The following is a 23,268-nucleotide window of genomic DNA, read 5'->3' as shown; positions in this document are numbered from 1 at the left end:
CAGCACGACATCTCTTCAGGAGGAGGTCAGAGTCGCTGGTTGGGTGCACAAAGCTCGTAGCTTTGACCCAGATTAGTGCAAGCTCATGCCTTGTCTGCAAACAACATGCATTTTTCATAATAGCAATCTTTCTGCAGTGGAAAATGTAGTCAGTTTTATTGAATATCACTGTAATCAAAAAGTTAGAGCAGATGACATGATACAGAAAAATACAATTTATTGCTAAAAGAAAGATTATGCAGATTACAGCTTAATGATTATTTGAAACATTTCTTTTTTGCCATCTATGTTAGTCAAAGAATAATCGTCTTTGTCCAAACTTTGGTGAAAATGTCAAACATCAGCTGTTTTTTGCTCCATGAATGTACAGATTTGATGCTTTTCACACATGATAATGAACATTTAAAGTCAGTTTGTGAATCGTTGTGTGGAATTTTAACAACCAGCAAAATAATCAACAGATTGTGTTCTCAATTCCAGTGACTGAGAAAGTTGAATAGTTCTCTCAAGAAGCCCCCTTTCTTATATTTTGGTGATACGTTAGTAAAGCTAAAGGTTTGAATAATACAGTTTTGTGTATTTTAACCTGCCTAATGCCAAACCTACACTGCTTACCTTATCCTTACACATCTTTCCTGTAACAGACCATCAACTTAACGCATGCTTGTAAACTTTTTGTCTCATTTCCTCTTTTTTCTTTGTATGCTGTTTTTGTCCTGCACTCACATATCCACCAGCTTTCTCTAACTGTAACCAAACATTTTAATTCCATCAGCCAGAGCTAACCTTGACCGTAGAGTTGGCCGATCAGGAAACGGTGCAGTTCATCTTTTTTTTTCATCATTTTGGATTAATTAAACAAACGTGTCCTTCCTCAAGGGATTTCAGAAATCTGAAAATGCTTTTCCGCTTAGACTCACAATAAGTTGAGTTTAACTCTAAAGTTTTTAGATTCACGCGTGTGTGAAGCATCTAAAAATGTCAAGTGAATGAAATTTATCCGAGGAATACCAGTTTTTGAATTAATCTTTCAACAAGGTTTTTTTAAATGCTTCAAAAGGCCGCGAGTTAAAAGTTCTGAACCCACAAACAGCCGCACTAACTTATTTAAATGTGAAAGTAAAAAGTGAATTGACAAGGTTGCATTTCAGCATTTTATTTTAGTTTCTTTCAGTGGAGCACAAGGTCTCTTTTTATCAAACAAAGTGATCCAACTGCACTCTTTCGCGATTACAGAAGAATTAATAAGTTAATTAAGTGTCTAAGCTTTTATTCAGTGGTGGGAGAGCCAGTTAACCTGCATGTCAACTTCAAGGGAGGCATGTAATTAGGATAGATAGCCAGATGGAGGAGATGGAAGCAGAGGGAAAGAGAGATGGGAAGCGATCCATCAGGCATCCAGCCCAGAGCCAGAGAGAAGCAGATAATCAATTCCTCCCTCCTACTCCAAATTTTGTGGAAAGATTTTAGAATGAAGCAGAATATTGAATATAATTCCCTCAAAGGAAAAGTTTCCAAAGCTGGAAAGATGCAAACTGCTGTGAAAATGTGATTTCATCTCTATTTCATTCCTCATCTGCTCACCAGAAGCAGCTTTTCACATCCAACATGTTGTGTTTAGAGTAGCTGCGTGTCCTTAATATGACCATAAGACAAGCTAAAAACAACATAGATGCTGTATTCATGTGTTGAATGGAACCAAGAAACTAGTTGATTAAAGTTTCTACCGAGGAATCTGATCCAGTGATGAGTAACTCAATAAATCTGCAAACTGCACAGGATGAACTTGACATCAAACAAGTTGGGCTACAACAAAACAAAGACTATGTGGGAATCAGTGGTAATAAGCTGAACAGCAAAGACGCTGAATCTCCACCTCTGATGCTGAATCTTTACTACTGAGCTCATTGTTTGATCAGACCATTGATTGAAGATTGAAATAGACCATGTAGATGTTTGTGATCCCCTAACAGTTCATTTAGCACCATCATCAGTTAAAAAGGTGACTTTGGGGTCTGTAGCTGTAAAACTATTAACAGTCCCACCAGCTTTAGCCACTATAGCATGCTAGCATACAAAACTGACACATAAACATAGTAAACATGTGCTACGCAGACTAATATCGCCATTGTGAGTAGATTAGCGTGTTAGCATTAGCTCAGCGCTCTGCTATGCCTCAGTGCAGCCTGATGGGGTTGTGTGTTCTTCAAGTGTTGTCACTTTAAATGCAGATTTGACTAAACTTTTATAGCTGGGTCATTCCTTCACTAGCCATCACATTTTTAGAAACTCTGTCAGGCTATCTGCTCAGTCAGTTATGAAAGTTAAATGAAAATAACTTTTCATTTTTGTGATCAAGGTTTCCATATAAAAAAATATTCTGTATGATTTTTTTGTATTATTCTGACATGCAGCTACATATGGGTCAGAAAATATCAGTAGTTGACTTCTGCATTATCATGGCAGCTTAATTAGGGTCCGAGCACCAAAGGGTGCGAAGACCCTATTGGAATTGCTCGGGTTTGTTATTATTTGTCAAAATGAAACGCCTTTTTGAGGTACACAACGTACTCACACACTCACCAAACTCGCCACACACACCAGACCCGGCGAAAAATTTTATAATTAGGGGGAAATACTCACCTCAATAGCAAAATGGCTCAACAGCGCCCCCTACAAAGTTGCAAAAAAATGGGCCCCCGAACACACTTTCACGTACAGCCACAAAATTCAGCACACACATGTAACAACTCCAGACGCACAAAAAAGCCTCAAGAACACATACCCGAAACTCAACAGGAAGTCGGCCATTTTGAAAAAAATGGTGGCTTGCCAAAATTTACCTCCTCTCGGGGGTAAGTCGTACACACCTGAAATTTGGCCAGCACCAAGTACACGACGTGGTGATAAAAAGTTATCAAAACACTCCGTAAAAGTCTGACGGTTTGGAAATGGCGGCCCGGGCAATTTGCATCAATGGCCATTTTGTCCATTTTTTTGGTGTTTTCAGCATTCAACGGGGTGCCGTCGGAAGGCCGTTTCATCTACACCTACAAGATTCGTTGGGGATGTGTAGCAGGTCGGAACGCACAAAAAAGTCAATTGGCGCCAAGCCCGAAACCCCACAGGAAGTCGGCCATTTTGAAAAAAATGGCGGCTCATCGCAGCCATTTATGGCAGGCTTTTATCATTAATAGTTCCTGAGATGTTGTTGTTGTCAAACCTGCTGAAAGTGGGTCAGTGGGCATTTTTATTTTTTTTTTTTTAGTTATCTTGGAATGTGCTTCATATATAATGCTAAAATGTCACAGATACGATTTTAAATATTCATAATTTATGATACAAAGTAGCTTTGAAGAAAATCAGGGATGGTTGAGCAGAAGGTACCTGATGATTTGAGAAGCTACAACCAAACTAATCTATTGTCAGACTACTTCAGCAGTAATGCGGTCATTTGTTGTCATTGTTTATTTTGTGTGTGTTTGTGTGTTTGCAGTCATTTCCAGGTAACAGTAACGCAGACAGCGTGGTTCAGAACAAGCTGCAGCAGCCGACATTCGCCCGCTTCCTCCGCCTGATTCCTCTGGACTGGAACCCCAACGGACGGATCGGACTCCGTCTGGAGGCCTACGGATGTCCTTACAGTAAGTTCTATCTTCTATGGCGTGGTCGGTCTCTATGAAATTATTAACTGTATTTATTCAGTCTGCTTTTTAAAGTCCCTCTCTAGGCATCAATTCAACCCCTAAAAACTCATCTCTGTGCATCACAGTTACATAATTAGAACCTAAAACCTGGATTTCATTGTTAATTTCTCCACTCTTTTATTGTTGCACTGTTCTTCTTTCACACAACCCGAGCATATTGTATTAACAGCTCCCTTTGTTCCTTTTAAATGTCTGCGTTTATACACGTTGGCAGCTTCAGCCGTGGCATCATCGCAGTAAACTAAAAAAAATGCGACTCTGGGTTTTTGCACACGAGCATATGGTCAGATCTATTCGCATTCAGTCGCACAACAGGGTTTTTCTTATCGCTACTGGCTCCACTGTGGCGAGAAAAAAAATAAAAATTACAAATATCCCAGTTTTCTTATTTAAAGCCAGGAATTGATTCTGCTTTCAGAAAACAGCAGATATCAAAGCTGTCACTGCTCTTCTTATTTCTGCCGTGAAAACATGCTGCGGCTTTATTTGCTCAGTGTTGTTTTTATTTCCTAAAGGACTTATATCCCGCTGATTCCTGTAAGGATGACTCAGCGTGACTTTGCACACATTACGTCTTCACTGAATGTGTTCATCTCGTTCTTTATCCCCTCGACAACTTGGACAGCCAGTAAAACGGGAAATGTCATGGTTTGCCTGTTTTCCTGAGGTGTTTGTAGTACTTTGTACTCTCAGCGTTTCCTTCATTAAAACACAAAATGCTCATGAATATCAAAAAACATCTTCAAGTATTTACATGTACAGAATGTCCCTCTGGGAATAATGAAGTCAGTCTAAGTACCGGTACAAGCTCAAATACACGAATCAAACAGTAAATATTAATTTGCAAACATGATTTCCATGTGGGATTTAATGCACATCTGTCTGTGCACATGATTTCTGGTTTCTCCTTTCATCTGGTTGCTGGATGCATTTATTTAAAAAGAAATAAAGAAGAGTTTGTTTTTAATGCTGATTCTTTAGAAAAGTGGTGGCATTCTGTAATTTCACTTCTCACCAATTAAAACAAACATTTTTCAGAAACTTTCTCTTGTCTGGTGTCACCATCCTAAACTCAAACATCTTCCTTTTTCCATTTTTTCATAATTACAAATTAAATGTATGAAGGTACCTGTTTGGACTGATAACATTCCAAATTGATCATATATTAAATTGTAATTAAATTAAAATTCTTCCAACATAAACACAGTTTAAGAGTCATGTGGGTGCTTTGAGCTAATGCTAATATTAGCAGATGTTAAGAAAATGCAAAGTGTTAACATGCAAACATTTACGAAGCACGATACAAAAAGCTCAGCAGCTTATTGGGATCTCATCAATTTTTCAAAGATTTAGTTATAAATGAAAAAAAAACAACTCAGCTAATTATATCAGTTTAAGAGTGAGGTGTAGAAATTTAGCGTTCCAAATTTAGAAATAAACCAATCAAATGTATTTAAACATCAATACTTTCATTTAAAAAAACAAAAACTTGCGTTTGAGCTTTATGGTAAAAATTATACTGTGCAAACATTTTTTAGTCTACTTTAAATTATATTTTAATGAGAGCATTTCCACAGTTATAACTGGTTCCTTAATATGTGACAAAGGACACATAATAAATAGGATTGTCATCATAACTATCTGCAAAAAATTACAACAAACAGTGGCACGTGGTCTTCAAATTTTTAAAACAAACAATATTGTGGATTGAAACTCATTCATCAGTTTCTTTGTGAGGACTTATAAGTGAGTTTTATTCATATTTTCTGCCTCTGCACAGCTTCAGATATCGTGAACAGTGCACTTCATGTACAACACACGAGTGTCAGTGGTCTGCTGACCTTATCAAGCTCACGAGTGTTATCCCTACGTCAGCCTGGAAAAGCTTTGCAACAAGAGATGTAGCTGTCAAAGTTCACAAACAGAAACAGGAACATTTCAGGATGTGAACATGGGCCACATGTTGTTAATATAAAGAAATAACTGAAAGTTTGTCTGTGTTTAGATCTGATGTCTGTCTTTGTCTGAGCCGTTCCCTCTGTTCAGAATGTGACACTGTTTGCATTCTGACTTTTGATCATCTATAATTGGTGCCTAAACACTGACTGAAACACTCGGTGTCTCCATACACGACGTCTGAGGTGTTTTTTTCTACAAGTCTCGTCGGCTCTTCTGATCCACCCACACTTGTTGATCCCTTTCCGGAGAAGCTACGATGCTTTTTACCTTCATAACAAAGATACAAAAATGTTTAGCATCACATTTTCAGAATTGTCATATCCACTGGTTACCAAAACACCAGATCTTGTGACATCCCCAGTTCAGAAATCACTTTAGTCCAGTTTGGGGTGACGTGAACATGTGTGTCAAATTTAAGTCATGTCACAGTTATTGAAATATTTCACTGGTGGTGGTTTACCAATGGAACTGGATTCATCCTCTGGGGAACGGGAATCACTCCACTGCAGATATTTCATTGTTGCGCTGATGGACACTGCAGACCCTAGAGCCATGCCAGCTGAGTGGCAAAACATAGAATTAATGAAATAGAAACCACATGAGGGTACATCATCTTCCTGGATGAAGCTAATTTACACTAAAACAAAACTGGAGCTACATGAAAAGTTTCAGATTTTCAAATGCATCCTTTGATTTGTCACACAGACCACTGTCTTCTACGCCATCTCTGTGTTCAGTTTATATTTTAACTTCTTATACTTTCATATTCTCCAATCAGCTATTGATTATGTTAGTTCACCAAGTGTGCAGATGATTTATGATGAAAACCATTGTGCGTGCCTTAGAACTGTGTTTGCTGTTGTCCGCCCTGCAAGAAGATGGATTTGGAGACACATTTAAAAGATGGATTTTGATAAATCGCGTCTAGTGGTTTGGAAATATTGTGAAGTTATTTAAGGACACGGCAGATATATTTGTGTACTATATTTATCAGCCGGTGTCACAGCTGTTGGAGACGGCTCTCGGTGTTCCTCCTGGAAAACTAATGCAGCATCCACAGCACAATCCTCTTGGAAAAACAAATGTGATACATTGAAGGGGGCTGAAGTGTAGCTGCTCGGAGCAAACAGTTTGAAAAATGCTCCTGGTCTAACTGTGCGGCGGATATTAGTCTGTTTTTGGAAACAACAGAACATAACGTAAAGAGCTGGAGCACGTAACATTAAGAGAAGATTTAATGAAGTGGAGTTTAATGGCAAAGAAGAATGGAAGGAGAGCATCCATTCTCCCCGTCACAGGTGTTCACACTTCATTAATCAAATCTTTAAAAACAGACCGACATGTGTAGGCGACCCGATAGATGAGTTGTTATGAGCGTACTGCACATCAGTCGCTTGCTCTCTTTTCCCACATTATCTGTCTGTCTCTGCCACTTTAACATTGTTTTTGAATGTTTGTAGGGACAATTTAGAAAACCTGTGGTATTTCCAAAGACAACCTCATCTTACAGCATAGTATGAAGACAGAATACAGGTCATGAGGAATATTTTATTGTATATTTTGTTGCTGTTGCTACATTTTTGAACTATAGGTGAATGTAGTAACCGTGACATTACCCATTGGTTTGAGCATTCCTGTTTTAAAGCCTTGATTTTGGCATCTGGCTGGCACCATCTTGATCTTTCAAAGCCAGACATAGTAAGTGAGGGGTGACTATGACTGGAAACTGAGATATGTTCTGCTTATTGTCTGTTTTACTCTAAATAGGACCTTAATTGACCAAATGAACATCATGTTGTGTTGATGGAGACTTTAAACTAACATTTCAAACCTTGAACTCAGTAGGAAAATGTTTACCGTGGCAACTAATCGAGTGATAAGTGGCATCATTTTCTCATAAACTTCTCGATAGTCTGACTTCTCAGAGGAGTCAGCCCCCTGCTGGCGGCCTGAAAGAATGCAGTAAAGTGCAGGCAGCGTTTACACAGAGCAGAGAGGAGACAAGGATGGAAAGTAATTGAAAATGTACGTTGTATAATATATAGAATGGGGATCCAACATCTTTCTCCATTTTTCAAACAAATATAACAAACTCAGTTGTTTTTTTTGTTTGTTTTTTTTAAATGATACATGACATTATAACTGTGTCATCATGCACAGAAGACATTTTTGACTTCTCTCTCCTTCTACTCATGGTTGTGCTGTTTCCATAGAGGTGCAGGACTTTATGTTGCAGTGAAAAATCTCAGTTCAGTTCAGAACTGAACAAGCCTCTGGGATGAAAGGTGAAATGTCCCCTAAAAACCAAGAAGATCGGTCAGTTTGCTGAAACACTGGGTGTCTATGACCACATATCTGCAATACTCTCACCAGTCTCAGCTGTACTTTGGGCTTGCTGCTAATTAGCAGATGTTAGAGTGCCAGAATGCTACAGTGAGAGGCTACAGATGGAGCTGCAGCTTCTTGTTTTCTCCCGTTTAGATCAACTCCTCCCCCCATGTCTTTTCTGGAACAACACTGAAAATACAGATTTACTTGAAGGCTTGCAAGTGAAAATACAGTAATTACAGCGAGACCTGCAAATCATTAATGCAGATCAAGTTTCTTAACTTGTGTGTTTCTGTCATGAAAGTTGCAGCAGTGATGTGTTTAAAACAAAACACAGCGTTAATGTATCTTCCAAATTGCTGTACTCACTGTAAGCCAGTCGTGTTTCTGTTGCCAGATTGTGAGCCAAAAATAATCAACAATATGTTCCAGGGATAATTACAGGGATAGGGCTGATTATAATTGCATATTAACATAATATTGTAGAACAAAATGTAATCTGGGACTTAATTAGACTGCTTTATAGTATATGGAGTAGTAAAGTAGACTTAAAGTGACACACAAAGGATGACTCAGTACTTCAGAGCTTGAGCCCACTGCTCTGTAATCAGCAGGAAATACACTGTACAATGCAATAAGCATTACTGCAAAGTGGCTGTGTGATTCTGTGAGAGTCTGAAAGACTCGCCAAGTTCATTAAAAAACGTTCACTCAGAGAAATCCTTTGTACGCCTGAAAAGGAACTTGATGCTGAGGTCAGCGGCTGCTCTTTTTAAACAATTCAGTATTTGCAGTCTATTCTTTACCACGTACTCACCTCGGCTCACCTCGGCCCAAATCCCCGACGAGCAGCAGACACTGACGGTGAAATTTCTTGATGAAAAGTGATAAATGGAATTCAGATTCAGCCCCTCACTCTGACATTTCCCCTCTCAGTTTGTCATAACTTCTGCTGCACACCACAGTATCACAGGTACAGGGCTGTTTTCCTCTCAGATGTGAGTGAATTTGTGTTTTCTGTGGTGTAACATGAGCATTACTTTAAGATACTGAATATTTGGACATATTTGAAATCCTACTCTCACTCAGCATTAACATTAGTCCTGGTACCAGCTGTGCATGTGCGTAACGAATTCAAGTAAAGAGTGTAGACAATAAATGAAGCACCGATTATGTGGTCAAGGGGAATATTGTCAGTGTTAAGCTGTTGGTTTTGGTTGAGACTCAAGTATGAAAGTTTAGCTGTTGATTCATCACAAAGTCCTGACTCCTCTGTCTCTGCTTTGGTTCGATTTCCAGCCTCTGATATTGTGAGCTTCGACAGCGGCAGCAGCGGTCTGGTGTTCAGGTTGAGTCCCCGGCCGCGGAAAACGTCCAGAGAGGTCGTCTCTCTAAAGTTTAAAGCCCTGAGGAATTCTGGGACGCTGCTGCAGGCGGAAGGACGGGACGGACTCGGCCTCAGTCTGGAGCTGGAGAGAGGAAAGCTGCTGCTGCTGCTCAGACAAGGTACAACACCAGACCAACACACTGACATCCGCTGATGGGAACTGACATCTCCTCATACATGCTGGAGCGCTGCACTAAAATCTGTTGTGATATTTGTATTATTTGCAGGAGAAAAGTCTTTTTCCTTCCACTGAAAAAGAATGAAAAGAATTTTGGACTTTTTCGCTTTTCATGGTACATTCATGTGTGATTAAACTGAAAAATCTTTAAATATTTGGACTTAATAATGTTCACAGATCACACAAAATGTCAAAAAATAAAAAATCCTCTCCTCTCGTTAAAGAACAGACAGCATATATTTGATTATGTGCTTTGACAGGCTAACACATTTTCCAGCAGCTATGTACCACTTACATTTACATTCATACACAACGTCGAGTATTTCAGATTTCCAGTGAAAAACTCGGTTCAGCGCTGAGACATTTCGCTGTTGAATTGATGAGTCACTTCGTGGCTTCATCGGTACAGAACATCCGTATAAGGTTGAGGACAAAATAAACTCGTCTGAAGCAAGTTTAGACGGTTTTTTAGCGGGTGAGACGGTGGACACGGACGCTGCCACCCGATTGGTTTAAATCTTGGCTCCTTCTCTGCTGCTGCATCTCTGTCTAGTTACAGCCGTGATGGATGGTAGCTGCTCGCTGTAGCATGTGCTAGGGCTGGACTGATGCATGGCTTACAGTGTGTGTGTGTGTGTGTGTGTGTGTGTGTGTGTTTGTGTGTGTGTAGTGTGGTGTGTGTGTGTGTGTGTGTGTAGTGTATAAACAGGGTTAAACCTGAGGTTGTTGGGCTGCCATTCTGAATCATCGCCACACGGCTCACCTGTCATCAGCATTCCCATCTGGCTTCATCCATCCTTCTTTTTGATCTCTCTCCTTTCTATATCTAAGTTTTTCCTCCTCTTTGTTTTTATCTCCCCTTTTATCTACCTCCCCGACATCTATTTCTCACAAATGCTCTTCATCTCAGCCTCCTTATCTTCCTTCGTCCCCTCCCTCAAGTCCGTCAAACATCCCACCTTTTATCTGTCCGTGTAGCTGCTTAGCGTGAAGCACATCCTCAAAGAAAATAACAGTTTTAAGAAAGGTTATCGCATTAAGGAAACGCTGTATGTGCACGTAAAGAATCTGTACCGCCTTTAAGAAATGACCCAGACGTCTCAGGGATGTGTCTGTCGCTGTAACAAGTAGACCACCTTGAAAAACTGTCTACTTAAGAAGACAGACTGTGTCACCTTCGAGAAAAAAGCCACTCACTACAACACTTACATCGACGGTAATTATAGCGAAGGCTGTTTGCCCTTAATCAGATTCTGTGTCATTTTACATTAAGAGCATCCTTCTTTTAAAACCATCATCTTGAAGACAGGCTGCAGCTCGGTGACAAGACACTGAAGCCATGCACTGAACTGAAAAACAAGTCTTGTCTTTCTTTGTGTTCTCTCTCCATCCTTATGTGTTTCCCTGCATGACTCTTGGCTTCTGTTTTCCTCCTCTTCTCTTGTAATTACATTTGTTTGTGTTGGTTTGTCTCCCCAGATCTCTCAGTCCTTTATTTTTTGCTATCAGAAGAGACCCCTTGCCTTTTTTTTTTTTGCTCTACTTTCTTCATTTTTCACTCTCCTGTTTTGCTATCTTGTCCCTGACACACTCACAAAGTCCCTTTTGATTTTTCCCCCAACCATCATCTCGGTTTCCTTCATTGTTATGTATCTCAGCCTTTTGAATGTGCCAGAATCTTTCTTTGCCTCTGTTATGTGTTTTTAAAAGCGGCCATAAGCCTTCTTTTAGTTCAGCGTCCTTCAGCTTTCCGTCTTGTGTTATACGCTTTATTTATGTCTGTCTTGAGCTTTTTTTAGGTTATAGATTGTATAATTCAGGTCATCTGCTGTGTGCACTGACCCTGAGTTCATGCACGGTCCGCTCTGCTCTTCTAACGCTAACAAATCTGGGACCGACCCCCCCAGAGCAGATGCAGATTGCTTTCTGAGGCAACGCTGAGTAACAGCGGCTCTGTCCTGGATAACACAGGATAACCCAGAAGTCAAGTTTGAAACTTGATAGTAGATTAATTACTCTTCAGCAGATGCTACTCCGGTCTGATCTGGTTCTCAGTACTGTCATGTCATATAAACAGTCTGGAAACTGATTTCTACTCTACATCAGGAGATATTTTTCATCACATCTGTCTGATTTGTGCCACCATTTGTCAGTCAGCCTTTATACAAAACAGATGCTGGTGCGATTAGTCACCAGAATCGATGGCATTTATTTTGAAAATGCTTCAACATTAGTATTTTAAACTAACACTTTTCTGTAAAAGGCTTAAATTCTTGGCAACAAATGTTTTTCTTCAGTGTCACTACGTTCACATTTTTGACTCCAGTCATTGGTCAGCTGCAGGCAGCACTACAGTATTAAACCATGACAGCAGCAGCAGGTCCGACTCAGTTCGGCGTCAAAGTTTCCAAAAGATAAAAGTCTTAGAGAGCACAGGAGTATGTCACATGATCAGATAACAGAAAACTGGTTCGTACACGCTGCAAAATTTGATGCAGTGCACGAACTGTTGAAAAGAAAACACACAAAGTGTTTTCTTCTCTCCTGCTCTCTGTGCTCACATTTAGTAGATAAAGCTGTTATCATCCACCCACGTATCTGTTTCTGTTGTGAATGTATGAATACATGAGAGTTATAACGTCATCAAGAACCTAAAAGAGAAGTCCACTGGTTTTTTCTAGCAGTCACCTGTAAGCTGCTGCTATGCATTGCTAAAATGAAGATTTAAGAACTACAGCAACGTCCGACTAATAATTTAAAGACAGCGTTAGTGCTGTGATTTTCTCCATATATTCAATGACTCTTCAGGAAGTACAAATGGTCCTGAATGTGTTTTCGCTTGATCAGCTCCACTAAATTTCACTTATTGTGCTAAACACTAAAATCCAGGTTAGGTGAAAAGTCTGTTGCTGTGTTTTGAATGTCATTCTTAATATTTGTCAGAAAGCACAAAACTTCATGGTTCATTTTGTATAAACCATTTCAAGATGCTAATACCACAGCAGCAGCAGCAATAGTTCCTCACTTTGTAGAGTGCGCACACAGCAAAAAGGTAGTTTCTTCCCTTTTCTGTCTATAGGGGCACATGCTTGATGAATCACTACATGCTGCACGCTGTAAGAGTCCAACGAACAAAACGCTTTCAGCCCTCTCGTGAAAAGTGGGGTGCATGTAAAGGGGTTAAAGAAAAGTGGATGATTCACCTCACTTCACCTTCCACAGTGGAAGAAAACTAAAGAAAACTTTTGAGGCAGCAGAAATCTTGCAGCGAACTTCTCACTCGGTGACCCGAGTTGTGAGTCATTACCGAGCTGCTGTGACAGACGTTGTGCTTTATGAGAGTCAATTGCTGAAATAATTATACCAGCCGCTTTTCTGATAAGAGCAATCAGATTTTGAGCAGCCGTAATAGAATAGCAGACAAGATACAGTGAAGTGATATTGTCTTGAGGGCATGTGTAGAATGATAAAATTATACAAACTAGTGTTTAGCACAGACTGTAATGAGGAGAGAGCAGCATCAGTCTGAACCCTCTGGATATGAGCAGGAACTGCTGCAGTCCTTTACAGGTTAAACAGTTTTTCCTGTCTTTTTCTGAGCGGTGTCTTGCTCAAAGGCACATGAGTTATAGTCCAAATCTCATTTTATTCATCCAAAATCAGGTTTAGGTCAGGATGACGACAGCTGATATGAGAAACAAGGTCAGTGATAACGTACAGAGACCTTCTCTCTGAGGTTTGTCTAGTGAGGATGTGAATGAAATTTCTTCAAGTGTCTTTACAGTCATTGATTAAACCCCTTAAAATTCATGTTTGTAGATTAGATTTTAAAAAAATTTTTTAATTCTATTTTTTTTTAAATTTCATTCATTAAGTTAAAACAAAATAATTAAACATGACACAAACATATTTTTCTCCACAAAAATAATCCTTTCTTGCCCGAAAATGACTTAAATGTAACTCGACACTGTTGTGTTCTCTAGAATGTGCAGATCTATGGAGCTGCTGCCTCTTTCATCACCCACACCTCCACACTCACGGCAGCTCGAGCACACCAGCTCACCTGAGACTGTGTTTAAACACTGTAAAACACTATGCAATGGCAAACTAAAACACTGGAGTAATTCAGCCATACATGTTAGGAAACAGGTTCTGAACAGAACGTACTACCCGGTTAAAAGAGGTTAAAAGAGTGCATGTAGATAAAACCCTAAAGTCTAAATCAGTGTTTTTGAGACTGTTGTTAGTACGCTACAGTTTCAAGCTGGAAATGCATAGTCATGGCATTGACTGCATATTTTATCCATGATATATCTTCTCGCAATGTATACTTACATTTTTATTTTCCTACCACAGTGGCACTTATCCAGGTTGTTTGCTCCTGACCAGATCCTTGCTTGTGTTGTATCTACTCTCAGACGTACGTTGCTTTGGATAAAAGCTTCTGCAAAATGAAATTGTAAATGTACATCTTTAATTTTTTGTGCTCATATTTTGTACTATGTATGTATTTTTAGGACACTGCATGTGTTTGTCTATATTTTTTTCTAATTCTGGGCTGCAAGGTGGCACAGTTGGTAGCACTGTTGCCTCACAGCTAGAAGGTCGCCGGTTTGCGTACCGGTGGGGGCACCAGGATCTTTCTGTGTGGAGTCTCCATGTTCTCCCCGTGCAGCGTGGGTTCTCTCCGGGTTCTCCGACTTCCTCCCACAGTCCAAAAACATGCTGAGGTTAATTGGTGATTGTAAATTGTCCGTAGGTGTGAATGTGAGTGTGCTTGGTTGTCTGTCTCTAAGTGTAGCCCTGTGATAGACTGGTTACCTGTCCAGGTGAACCTGCCTTCACCTTGAGTCAGCTGGGATAGACTCCAGCCCCCCATGACCCTGGTGAGGATTAAGCGATGTATAGATAATGGATGGATGGGTTTCTAATTCTGATTCTGGATTGTGATGAAACAACCAAGCAAGTACCATATTGGAAATGACAATGGGCAGATGGAGTGTTGTGTCAGTGGGATTTTGTCCACTTCTGGTGAAGTTGATGGACATTTTTGGGGGACATGGTCATGTTGTCAGACATCCAAATGATCGTGTGGCAGATTATCTGTGGTAGCATGCTGTCTAAAATGACAAATGGTGGAGATGTGGACATTCAGGTGCCTGGCTACTGTCGCATTGTGTCATTTGAATAAAGCTGCATCTTAAGGTGATCTTTTATAGTCACTGGTCAAAGAAGTGTCTGGTCTCTGGTCCTTCAAGTTGAACAGCTCAAAAACATTTCAAGCACAATTGGCTCTTCTGTAGAACAAACCCTCACAAAAAAACTTGTTTGGTGCACAAAAATTATCTGTGAGATGTCTTGTTTTGACAGTCTTAAGTGATCTATTGCTTTAATTGGACCTTTTCAACAGTTTGAATGCAGAATTAAGACTACAAGTAGACAAGTGAGCTCTGAAAGGCAGAAATGTCAGCCAAGTAATTCTGACATCTTGCTCGGGAACAGATATAAAGCTAAGTAAATTGACCTTTACAAGCTGTGAACGACACATATAGACACAGTATATAATAGAGAGTGCACAATGACAGTGTTCACTGTTCAAATACAAAACACTGAGGTTCGCAAGCAACTTGGCGACAGCCTGGAAGATGAAGAAAAAGGCTTTTATTGGATATACACTATAGCCTTGTACCATTGTTTTTCTTTCTTCTGCTATGTGATACACTGTTTGAAATTTGTACAAAAACACATAAAAACCTGTCATAAAGTCCTCCTATGAGCCTAAAGACAGTCGTGTGGCGATGGCTTCACTGCCAGAAAGAGATGGAACAACAATGGAGAGAAAACACATGAAGAGATGATGTTGAAAGGAGGTGCTGCTAAATATTCATATTAGAGTAAATTTCAGTGTTTTGGCCTCTCGTCTCTCATATTGATTCCTGTTTTCTCATTCTGATCATTCGTGCGGTAATCAAATCATCCATCCAATGAAACATCCATCCAGGAAGCTCCTCTCTTTCCTACTTACAGCGTGATTATTGTTCCATTAATCAATGCCAATAAAGAGATCGTATTTGTTTTTAGGTCATGCTATGCTTCCTCTCGTATTGATTGCACTCGCTTTCTATTCATCCAGACTGTAATCAAATAAGTCATCATGATAACTCCTCTGTATCAGGAGGTAAGCGTACCAGCCATTTCTCATCCGTATAAATCTATCCTCTGATAGAACGAGCTGAAATATCAAAGACGCATTTGTCCATCATCTTCAAACTTTCTGTTTCTCTCTCTGAAGTTGGAATTGTCACTCCCCAAAGAATATCTAATACATTTTTAATGACTGACAGTCTCGTGCTTTCACTCGGTAGAAACACAAAGTTTCTCTGCCGTCCCCACTGGGGGATGGAGATGGATCCTCTTATTAGGACCGGCTGGAGCTCATCTATCATTAATGATGTCTCACTATGTTTCTCTTTTTTTTTTTTTTTTCAAATTAGGGATTAACGCATATTTGGCTTCAGTTCTCAGTGTAAGTATGCAGATATATCGAGCAGTTACTAATGAGATGACCTCGCCGTGATCCTCCCTGTGGGAAGCGGAGAAAAGTGAAATATTTAGATGCAGTGTGGAGGCTGGTGCGCTGTAGCTGTCTGTAGGCTTCGCGCAAGGTCAGAAGGAAGCAGACTCGGGGGTCAAATATTGAGGAGACAAGAAACTTACAGGTAAAAGAACAGACAGAAGACTGAGGAAGAAAGTCAAATAGGTCACCTAACTGGAAAGAAAATAGATTAGCAGCTGTTACGTGAAGCCAACCCTCGTGTCAGATAACCAGAAAAACAGGATGCATTCACAAGTCGAATGAGCAAAACTTTGATCGATCTGCTTTCCCACTGAAACTTCAGTCCATCTTGTTAAATTTAATGCACGAGGTTTTCGTCTTTATGTCAAGATTAGACGTTTCAAATTAAACAGTGCCGACGTGTTGATGAAAAGACTGAGCCTGTCTTTGTCATTTCCATTTCTCACGATGTGATTAGTTTTCACAAATGTCTGCTTCATCATCTCCCCGCTGTTCATCCTACTCGCTTTCCATCTGCTGGCATCTGCATCTTCTCTCTTCGTTGCTCTTCTGCCTTTACCTTTTTCTTCCTCCTCACCTTTTCCACCCACCTCTGACTTCATGCTACCTGGCTTTCACTTGACTTTCCTCCTCTGCTGCATTTCTGTCTTTTTCTTTCCTTGTGCTCACTTGTTTGTTTTTTGTTTACCACCTCTTGTATTTGTTACCTGCCTCCTCTTGTCTCCTCTGCTCTGACCCTCTTTTTTTCTCTCTTCCTCGCTGTCATGTCTTTCAGGCAGGACTTCATCCTTGGAATCACGGCGCCTTGCCTCCCTCGGCAGTCTGTTAGACGATCAGCATTGGCACCATGTAGCAGTGGAGCAGAGAAACGCTCACCTTAACCTCACTGTGGACAAACACACGGAAAAAGTTCAGATACCTGCAGAGTTCAACCACTGGAACATCGAACAGGTGTGTAGAAACACAGACACACACCCTCACAAACATGTTGTAAATACAGACACAAATCTCTTTTTTACTCGTCTTGTGTTGTCTTTTACATGCAGCTGAGTGTCGGAGCCGTCCAGAGACTCGACTCCCAGAAACCAGCCATCTCAAAAAGGAACTTTCATGGCTGCTTGGAAAACCTGCTGCACAACGGCGTCAACCTGATAGAACTAGTGAAAAACAATGACCATCAAGTCGCTGTAAAGGTACGTACATTTTACCAAAAGCACCCAGTTAATGTAAATGAAATGAGTCAGAACAGGGAACTGGTATTTGGCTGATACAACAACTTAATGCATGAATAGCAAAACCCATCGATGGGTTTGAAGGCATGTTAAAAAATTGCCCAAATGTAATAATTTACAACATGAAGAAATCATAAAAACAGGAAGAATCAGCGGATTTTCAATACTTTCCAATCGTCCTTGAGCTAATCATGTGTGATTTTCGGTTCTGTAGAGAAAAACAACAAAATCTAATTTAATCAAAATCACTTTATTCTGCATGCTTCAAAAAACTGAAATCTTTACAATAACCAAATTCTGTTTAAAAAAACAAACAAACAAACAAAAAAATCTGTTGTCTCGACGTAACTCAGAAGACATTTATGTCTAAGCTGCCATCAAGAGACACGTGACAAAAATTCAGACACTTCTGGGCTGAACTGCAGGCTGTAGCTTAACAGGAAAGATATGAAAACAAAATCAAAATGTGAGGAGTAAAACATCTGTAATATGTGGAGCCACTGTGGTTTTTCCTGTGTTGGTGACACTTGTTGAACATTTTGATTCCAGGTTTTTCTGATTTTTGTGAAATAAATAATCCAAAAAATTCCACCTTAGCTTTTTTTTCTTTCTTTTTTTTTCTTTTCTTTTCTTTTTTTTTTTTTAATTTCTAACATTATAGCTGTCTAATAATTTACAAACCCCATTTCTGACTTCTTCTTCTACTCCTAGTCATGGCTGTGCTGTTTCCATAGAGGTGCAGGACTTGAAAAATGAGCCCGAACTCAAAAAAAGGGGGGCAGGAAAAAAAAAACACAAAAAGTACATTCATACTAATCATCTTATAATAGATATCAATACTGATCAATTACAAGATAAACAAGTGGCTCAATACACTCGATATGAAGTGAAATGTACCCAACTTTTTGGATATCATAAAAGATTTCCTTTTTCTGTAGCATGATAATGACAGATCACGTAAATCATTAGGGGAAAGCAAAGTGCTTTGATGTTCACTCCCTGAGCTCTGAGCTTTTATATCTGAGCGAGAATGCGGCATCAATAGCTGGAGCGGCGCCACCTCAAATGAAAACGGAAGGCTAAAATTGGCTCGCCGCGAAATGCTTTTAGGACGACCAAACGCTGGTGACACATTTTGCTTGTGGTGGGTTTTTTTTTTTTGCTTATTACAAGATTTTCAAACAAACTCAGCTCAGCTTTATTTAGGTGGCACCTTTCATCCAAGTTCTTCACAGAACAAGATCAAAACAACTATGAACACGAGTCAGTGAACTGTATGAGCAAGAAGAGATAACAGAGTTTGAAAACCAAGACAACAAAACTAAGACGACAAATTCACATGAAAATTCCTCTAAAAGACCCTAAAAACTCATGTCTGTGGATCAGCGTTACATATTTACATGTTTTGTCACTTATTTGGTTTAATTCCTCTGGAAAGCAGTCGAACACAGTTTGGAAAACGAGGATGTTGTTTTGTAAAGTGAGGGTTTTAGTTTAGAAACTACCAGTCACCTCCATCTTGAAGAAATAAAGGATGCTGAAGTGCTTTATATAATTAAAACATTATGTGACCTTTTCTGCTTGATTTTCATTCTAATTGTTGTTTTCTTGTCTGTGGAGTCAGATAAAATTTTGCTCCTCTTACCTGTTAAGAAAAAAAAAGAAATCAGCGGTGATGAGAGGTGAGATTTATGAGGCTGCCAGAAGGACCTGAGGATTGTTCTGGTTATGAGTTCACACAAGTGTCTGGCATTTCTCAGCACCTGATTATATTCTAAAAGATGATAAATAGAAAATTAGAGTTGATCTGGAGTTTACTTTTCTTCCTCAGCGTTTCTTTGTCTGTGTCTTTTAAGTGTATTTACAATCTGACTCTTTCACTGGGGCCGACACATCAGAGCAGGTTTGAACACAGTGAGGACAGATTCCACCACTAACCAGCTCTTTGCATGCAAAAATAACCTCAGGTCGGCCTTCAGAGTATATGAAGGGTGTTTGCAAACACAGATGCACTGCAAAAAAAAAAAAGAATTTTGAGAAAAGGTTATTTGTTTTTTAGTAATTGAATTAAAAAAGGTCAACTTTCAAATATTCTTCATTCATTACATGTAAAGTTCAATAGTTCAAGCCGTTTTATTGTTTTAATTTTGATGAATGTGGCAATACAGAAATATCCAACTTCTGCAAAGTGTGTTCATTTATTCACTGGAAACGTGGTTCCTTTACCAGGAGTTACTGCATCAAGATTCAAGAGTGTTTATTGCTCATATCGTATGTGCAGTGAAATGCAAAGCGTCCGTTCCTCAAGGCTCTATAAGAACCATAAGATACTGCGTCAGTGAATCTATTGAAGCCCGGGTTGCTGTGAAAGCAGCCGTCTTCCTCTTGACAACACCTCATATGGATTAAATGGGGTTCAGGTCAGGTGAGTCGACTGGCCAATCAGGTGCAGTAACATCATAGTCAGCAAACTGTTTGGTCTTAGTTGTGGCTCTGTGTGCAGTTCTGCTGGGAAAGGAAATCTGCACCTTCATAAAGCCTGTCAGCAGATGTCATAAGTGTGAAGTGCTCTACAGTGTCCTGGTTGACTCTGGACTCGATAAACCTCCGTGGACCAGCAGCAGCACATGACGTGGCACCAAAGATCATCACAGAACCTTCAAACACCTGTGATTCCGTGTCCCACCACTCTTCTACTAGACTTCCAAATGAAATGCAAAATTTTCTTTTATCTAAAAAGAAAAACCTCTTGACTACTGAGCAACAGTCCGGCTCTTTTTCTTCTCAGTCGAGATGGTCTCTGTTTTCGGAGTGGCTTGATGATAGGAATGCGACAGTTGGAGCCTCTTTCTTGAATGCACTGACTTTAGCCCAAACTCTTGAGGCGACTCTTCTCGACAATCCCCTCCTGGCTGCAGTCATCCCTGTTGCTTGTGCACCTTTCCCTGCCGCACTTTTCTTTTCTTTTCCAGTCGACTTTCCATTAAAGCTGCTTCAATACAACTCTCTGCCATCAGCCTGCCTTTTCAGCGTTGACTGTCTGTGGCCTAAACTCCTCGTGATGGTCGTCTTCTGGACAACTTTCAAGTCGGCAATTTAATTCAGTTTTTCAGTTCAATTTTATTTATATGGCTCCAATTCTCACAACATGTGTCACCTCACAGCGCTTCACATAATAATACATACACATTTTAACAGAGAAACACAATAAATCCAAAGTTTCTGTTTGATTCCCTTTCAGTAAGCACTTGGCGACAGGTGGAAGAGGGGAAAAACAAAACTCCTCTTTACTGGGAAGGACAAAAAAGAAAAACACTCAAGCAGGACCAGGCTCAGCAGTCTTCCCTATGATTGTGGCTGCGCTTCCTTAACTAGACAAAGAGTGTTTATATACTGTTTGAATAGTAAATTACTCAAACTGTTTTTTAAGATTATTTGAGCAATAAGCCATAATCATCAAAATTGAAAGAGAAAGATGTTTGAAATGTTGTACTTTACATGTAATGAGTCTAAAATATATTAGATTGTAATTTCCTTAAACAAGGATAAAGGAACAATGTACAAAAGAAAGAGGAAGAAATAGAAATAAGGTGCCAAGAAATACTTGTATTTACAAAAAAAGATGCAAAAATTGTTGGTATTTACAATAGAATAGAGTTCTAAAAGCACAAAAAGGTCCAATGTGAAAACACACCTCTGAATAATGAGCATGTAGGAGGGTCCCGTGGGCCCAGTTCTTTGGTTTATTGCACAGTTGAATATGACATTCTTTCATGATATTCTAAGAGTGTGAGATGCACTCGTTCAGGTACACCACTGGGAGATGATCTGGATGCTGGTGGTGTCGCTGTTAGCTGGTTAATGAAGCTAATGAGTCCTTAACGAGGACCGTGAGCGATGAGAGGACAGACGGTTTGTCTTTTAGTAACCCGTCCTTGTCTTTGTCATTAGAAAAAAAAAAAAAAAAGGTGATGTTTCTGCGGTGACAATAAGTGGAGCGAGCTCAGTAGAGAGCAACTGCGAACCATTTCTAATAAATGGTCTCTCATTACAGTTAAGGACCAGAGAGCAGGGAAACAAAAAGTGTGGGTATAAAAGGCTCCGAGATTCACATGCATGGCTGAAGGTCTAATAGAGGCTGTTTTACAAGAGTTCTGTGGCTCTCACAGTAATAGAGTATTAACACACTTATAGTCCATTTTAATACAGAGAGCACTTTGAGTTGTTCTTAAAGGCACAGTTACAAAATAATGTGGAGCCTGCAAAGACGTATGTAAGCAGGGGTGAGCGAGGAGCGTTTTGGGTGTGCCTGTGTGTTAGTGAAAGGCTTTTGAGGACTTTTATAGCCCACTTTTGACTTTATATTTTGCAGTGCCAATGCATTCCCCACCATATATCACTTTAACAGCTCTGCAAAGGGCTCTTAGATGTCATCTGTGTTTCCGGAGCATTATAAAGATAGCGGGCTGATATTCCCAGCAGACGCTGTAATGTATTACTGCTGCAGCCTTAGCAATGGACCCGGTGTCATTACCACTACTCAAAACAATGGACCGCAACGGAAATGTCTATATTGCACTGGATATGCATATCCCACCTCGCTCTGCAGCTCTAAGCACGGTGACATTTTGCATTCATGGCTTTTATTCTCAAGGAGACTCGCTGATGAGATCACAGCGACACCAGGTCACATCGACACGCCCTCTGCAGCTGATTAATATTCATGTTTCATGTTGTTTTATCTCTCCGGTAATCATTTCTTTCTGTCCCTCCCTCCTGTCTCTCCACTCTGCATGTTTCTCTCTCAGGGCAATGTGACCTTTTCTTGTGCTGAACCGGTTTCCGTCGCCGTGACGTTCACCGGCCCCCAGAGCTTCCTGCAGCTGCCGGGGGCGACGGCGTCCTCGCCGGGGGGCGTGTCTTTGGGGTTCCAGTTCAGGACGTGGAACAAGGCGGGGCTTCTGCTCACCTTTGACCTCCCTCAGCAGGGAGGTGTGGTCTGGTTGTACCTGAGTGAGGCCAGACTCCGGCTGCAGATACATAAAGACGGCAGAGCGCTGCTGGAGCTCACTGCAGGTCCGTCTGACAACCGCTGAAGTTGCTTTTCACCCCTTACATCTTGTTGCCTAAAATCTAAAAACGTTTATTCTGTAATTTCTTATGTAACCACCACCCTCTCCTCCCTTAGTGATTAATGTTCAACGTAGCTGAAAACCTTAGATTTTCTAAACTTCGTGATAGTAAATATATATATATGTTTTTTTTTTTATATTTGTGAAATTTTATCAAATACTTTCCGAGATTGCTTTTTTACTTTTTGCATGTGTTTTTTTTTCATACATTTTAATGTGAAGCTATGTTTGCATGACTTTCTTAACAGCTTTCTTTTCATTTTGTGTTTCATATTGTGTTATCAAATATGTTCTTTGGAACTCCAGAGCTCTGTTCTATTTGGCTCAGGCTATCTACTGACACTTTTGCTTATGGCGGCTTCAATTTATTTATTTATTTTCTCATATTTCGACTCACCCATAATCAGAGACTGTATGATGTACATGTTCAATATTGCAGATTGTGTATCAATGACATGATGGGAAAGTTTCAGGCTTTAATCTTTTACTGCTTCTGAGATCTTGTCCCTCAAACAACTTAAAATCTCAGTGCGTAAAAAAAAAAAATGCTGAAACTTCACTTTTTAACTTTTATTTGAAAGTATTTGATAGATGTGTCTAAAATCTCATTGATACCATTTAAAATATCCAGAGTTTATGGTTAAAAAAAATCAAAATCAAAATAAAGTTTCAAGCAAATCAGAGATGGCCGAGCAGAAGGTCCTCTGTGATTTGAGGACAATAATCCTGTGATTTTTTTTTAGCCATGGGGAGAAGACCTGCAGCAAA

The 23,268-nt window shown here is 39.9% G+C and overlaps 1 protein-coding gene across 1 annotated transcript in view; it reads left to right on the top strand.

The window, feature by feature from the left end:
* The window catches only part of LOC103361715 (contactin-associated protein-like 4), a 161,583-nt gene that overhangs the window by 70,300 nt on the left and 68,015 nt on the right, over positions 1-23,268 (top strand). The window contains exons 4-8 of the mRNA XM_008287871.1: positions 3,497-3,644; positions 9,294-9,500; positions 16,912-17,087; positions 17,183-17,329; positions 22,177-22,444. Of these exons, the coding sequence (XP_008286093.1) occupies positions 3,497-3,644; positions 9,294-9,500; positions 16,912-17,087; positions 17,183-17,329; positions 22,177-22,444 (946 nt within the window). The remainder of the gene's footprint in view (positions 1-3,496; positions 3,645-9,293; positions 9,501-16,911; positions 17,088-17,182; positions 17,330-22,176; positions 22,445-23,268) is intronic.

Source organism: Stegastes partitus, unplaced genomic scaffold, assembly GCF_000690725.1.
Source record: "Stegastes partitus isolate 25-593 unplaced genomic scaffold, Stegastes_partitus-1.0.2 Scaffold526, whole genome shotgun sequence".
In the NCBI taxonomy this organism is placed as follows: domain Eukaryota; kingdom Metazoa; phylum Chordata; class Actinopteri; family Pomacentridae; genus Stegastes; species Stegastes partitus.
The sequence above is the reverse complement of the archived record's forward strand: the minus strand, read 5'-3'. Positions and strand labels throughout refer to the sequence as shown.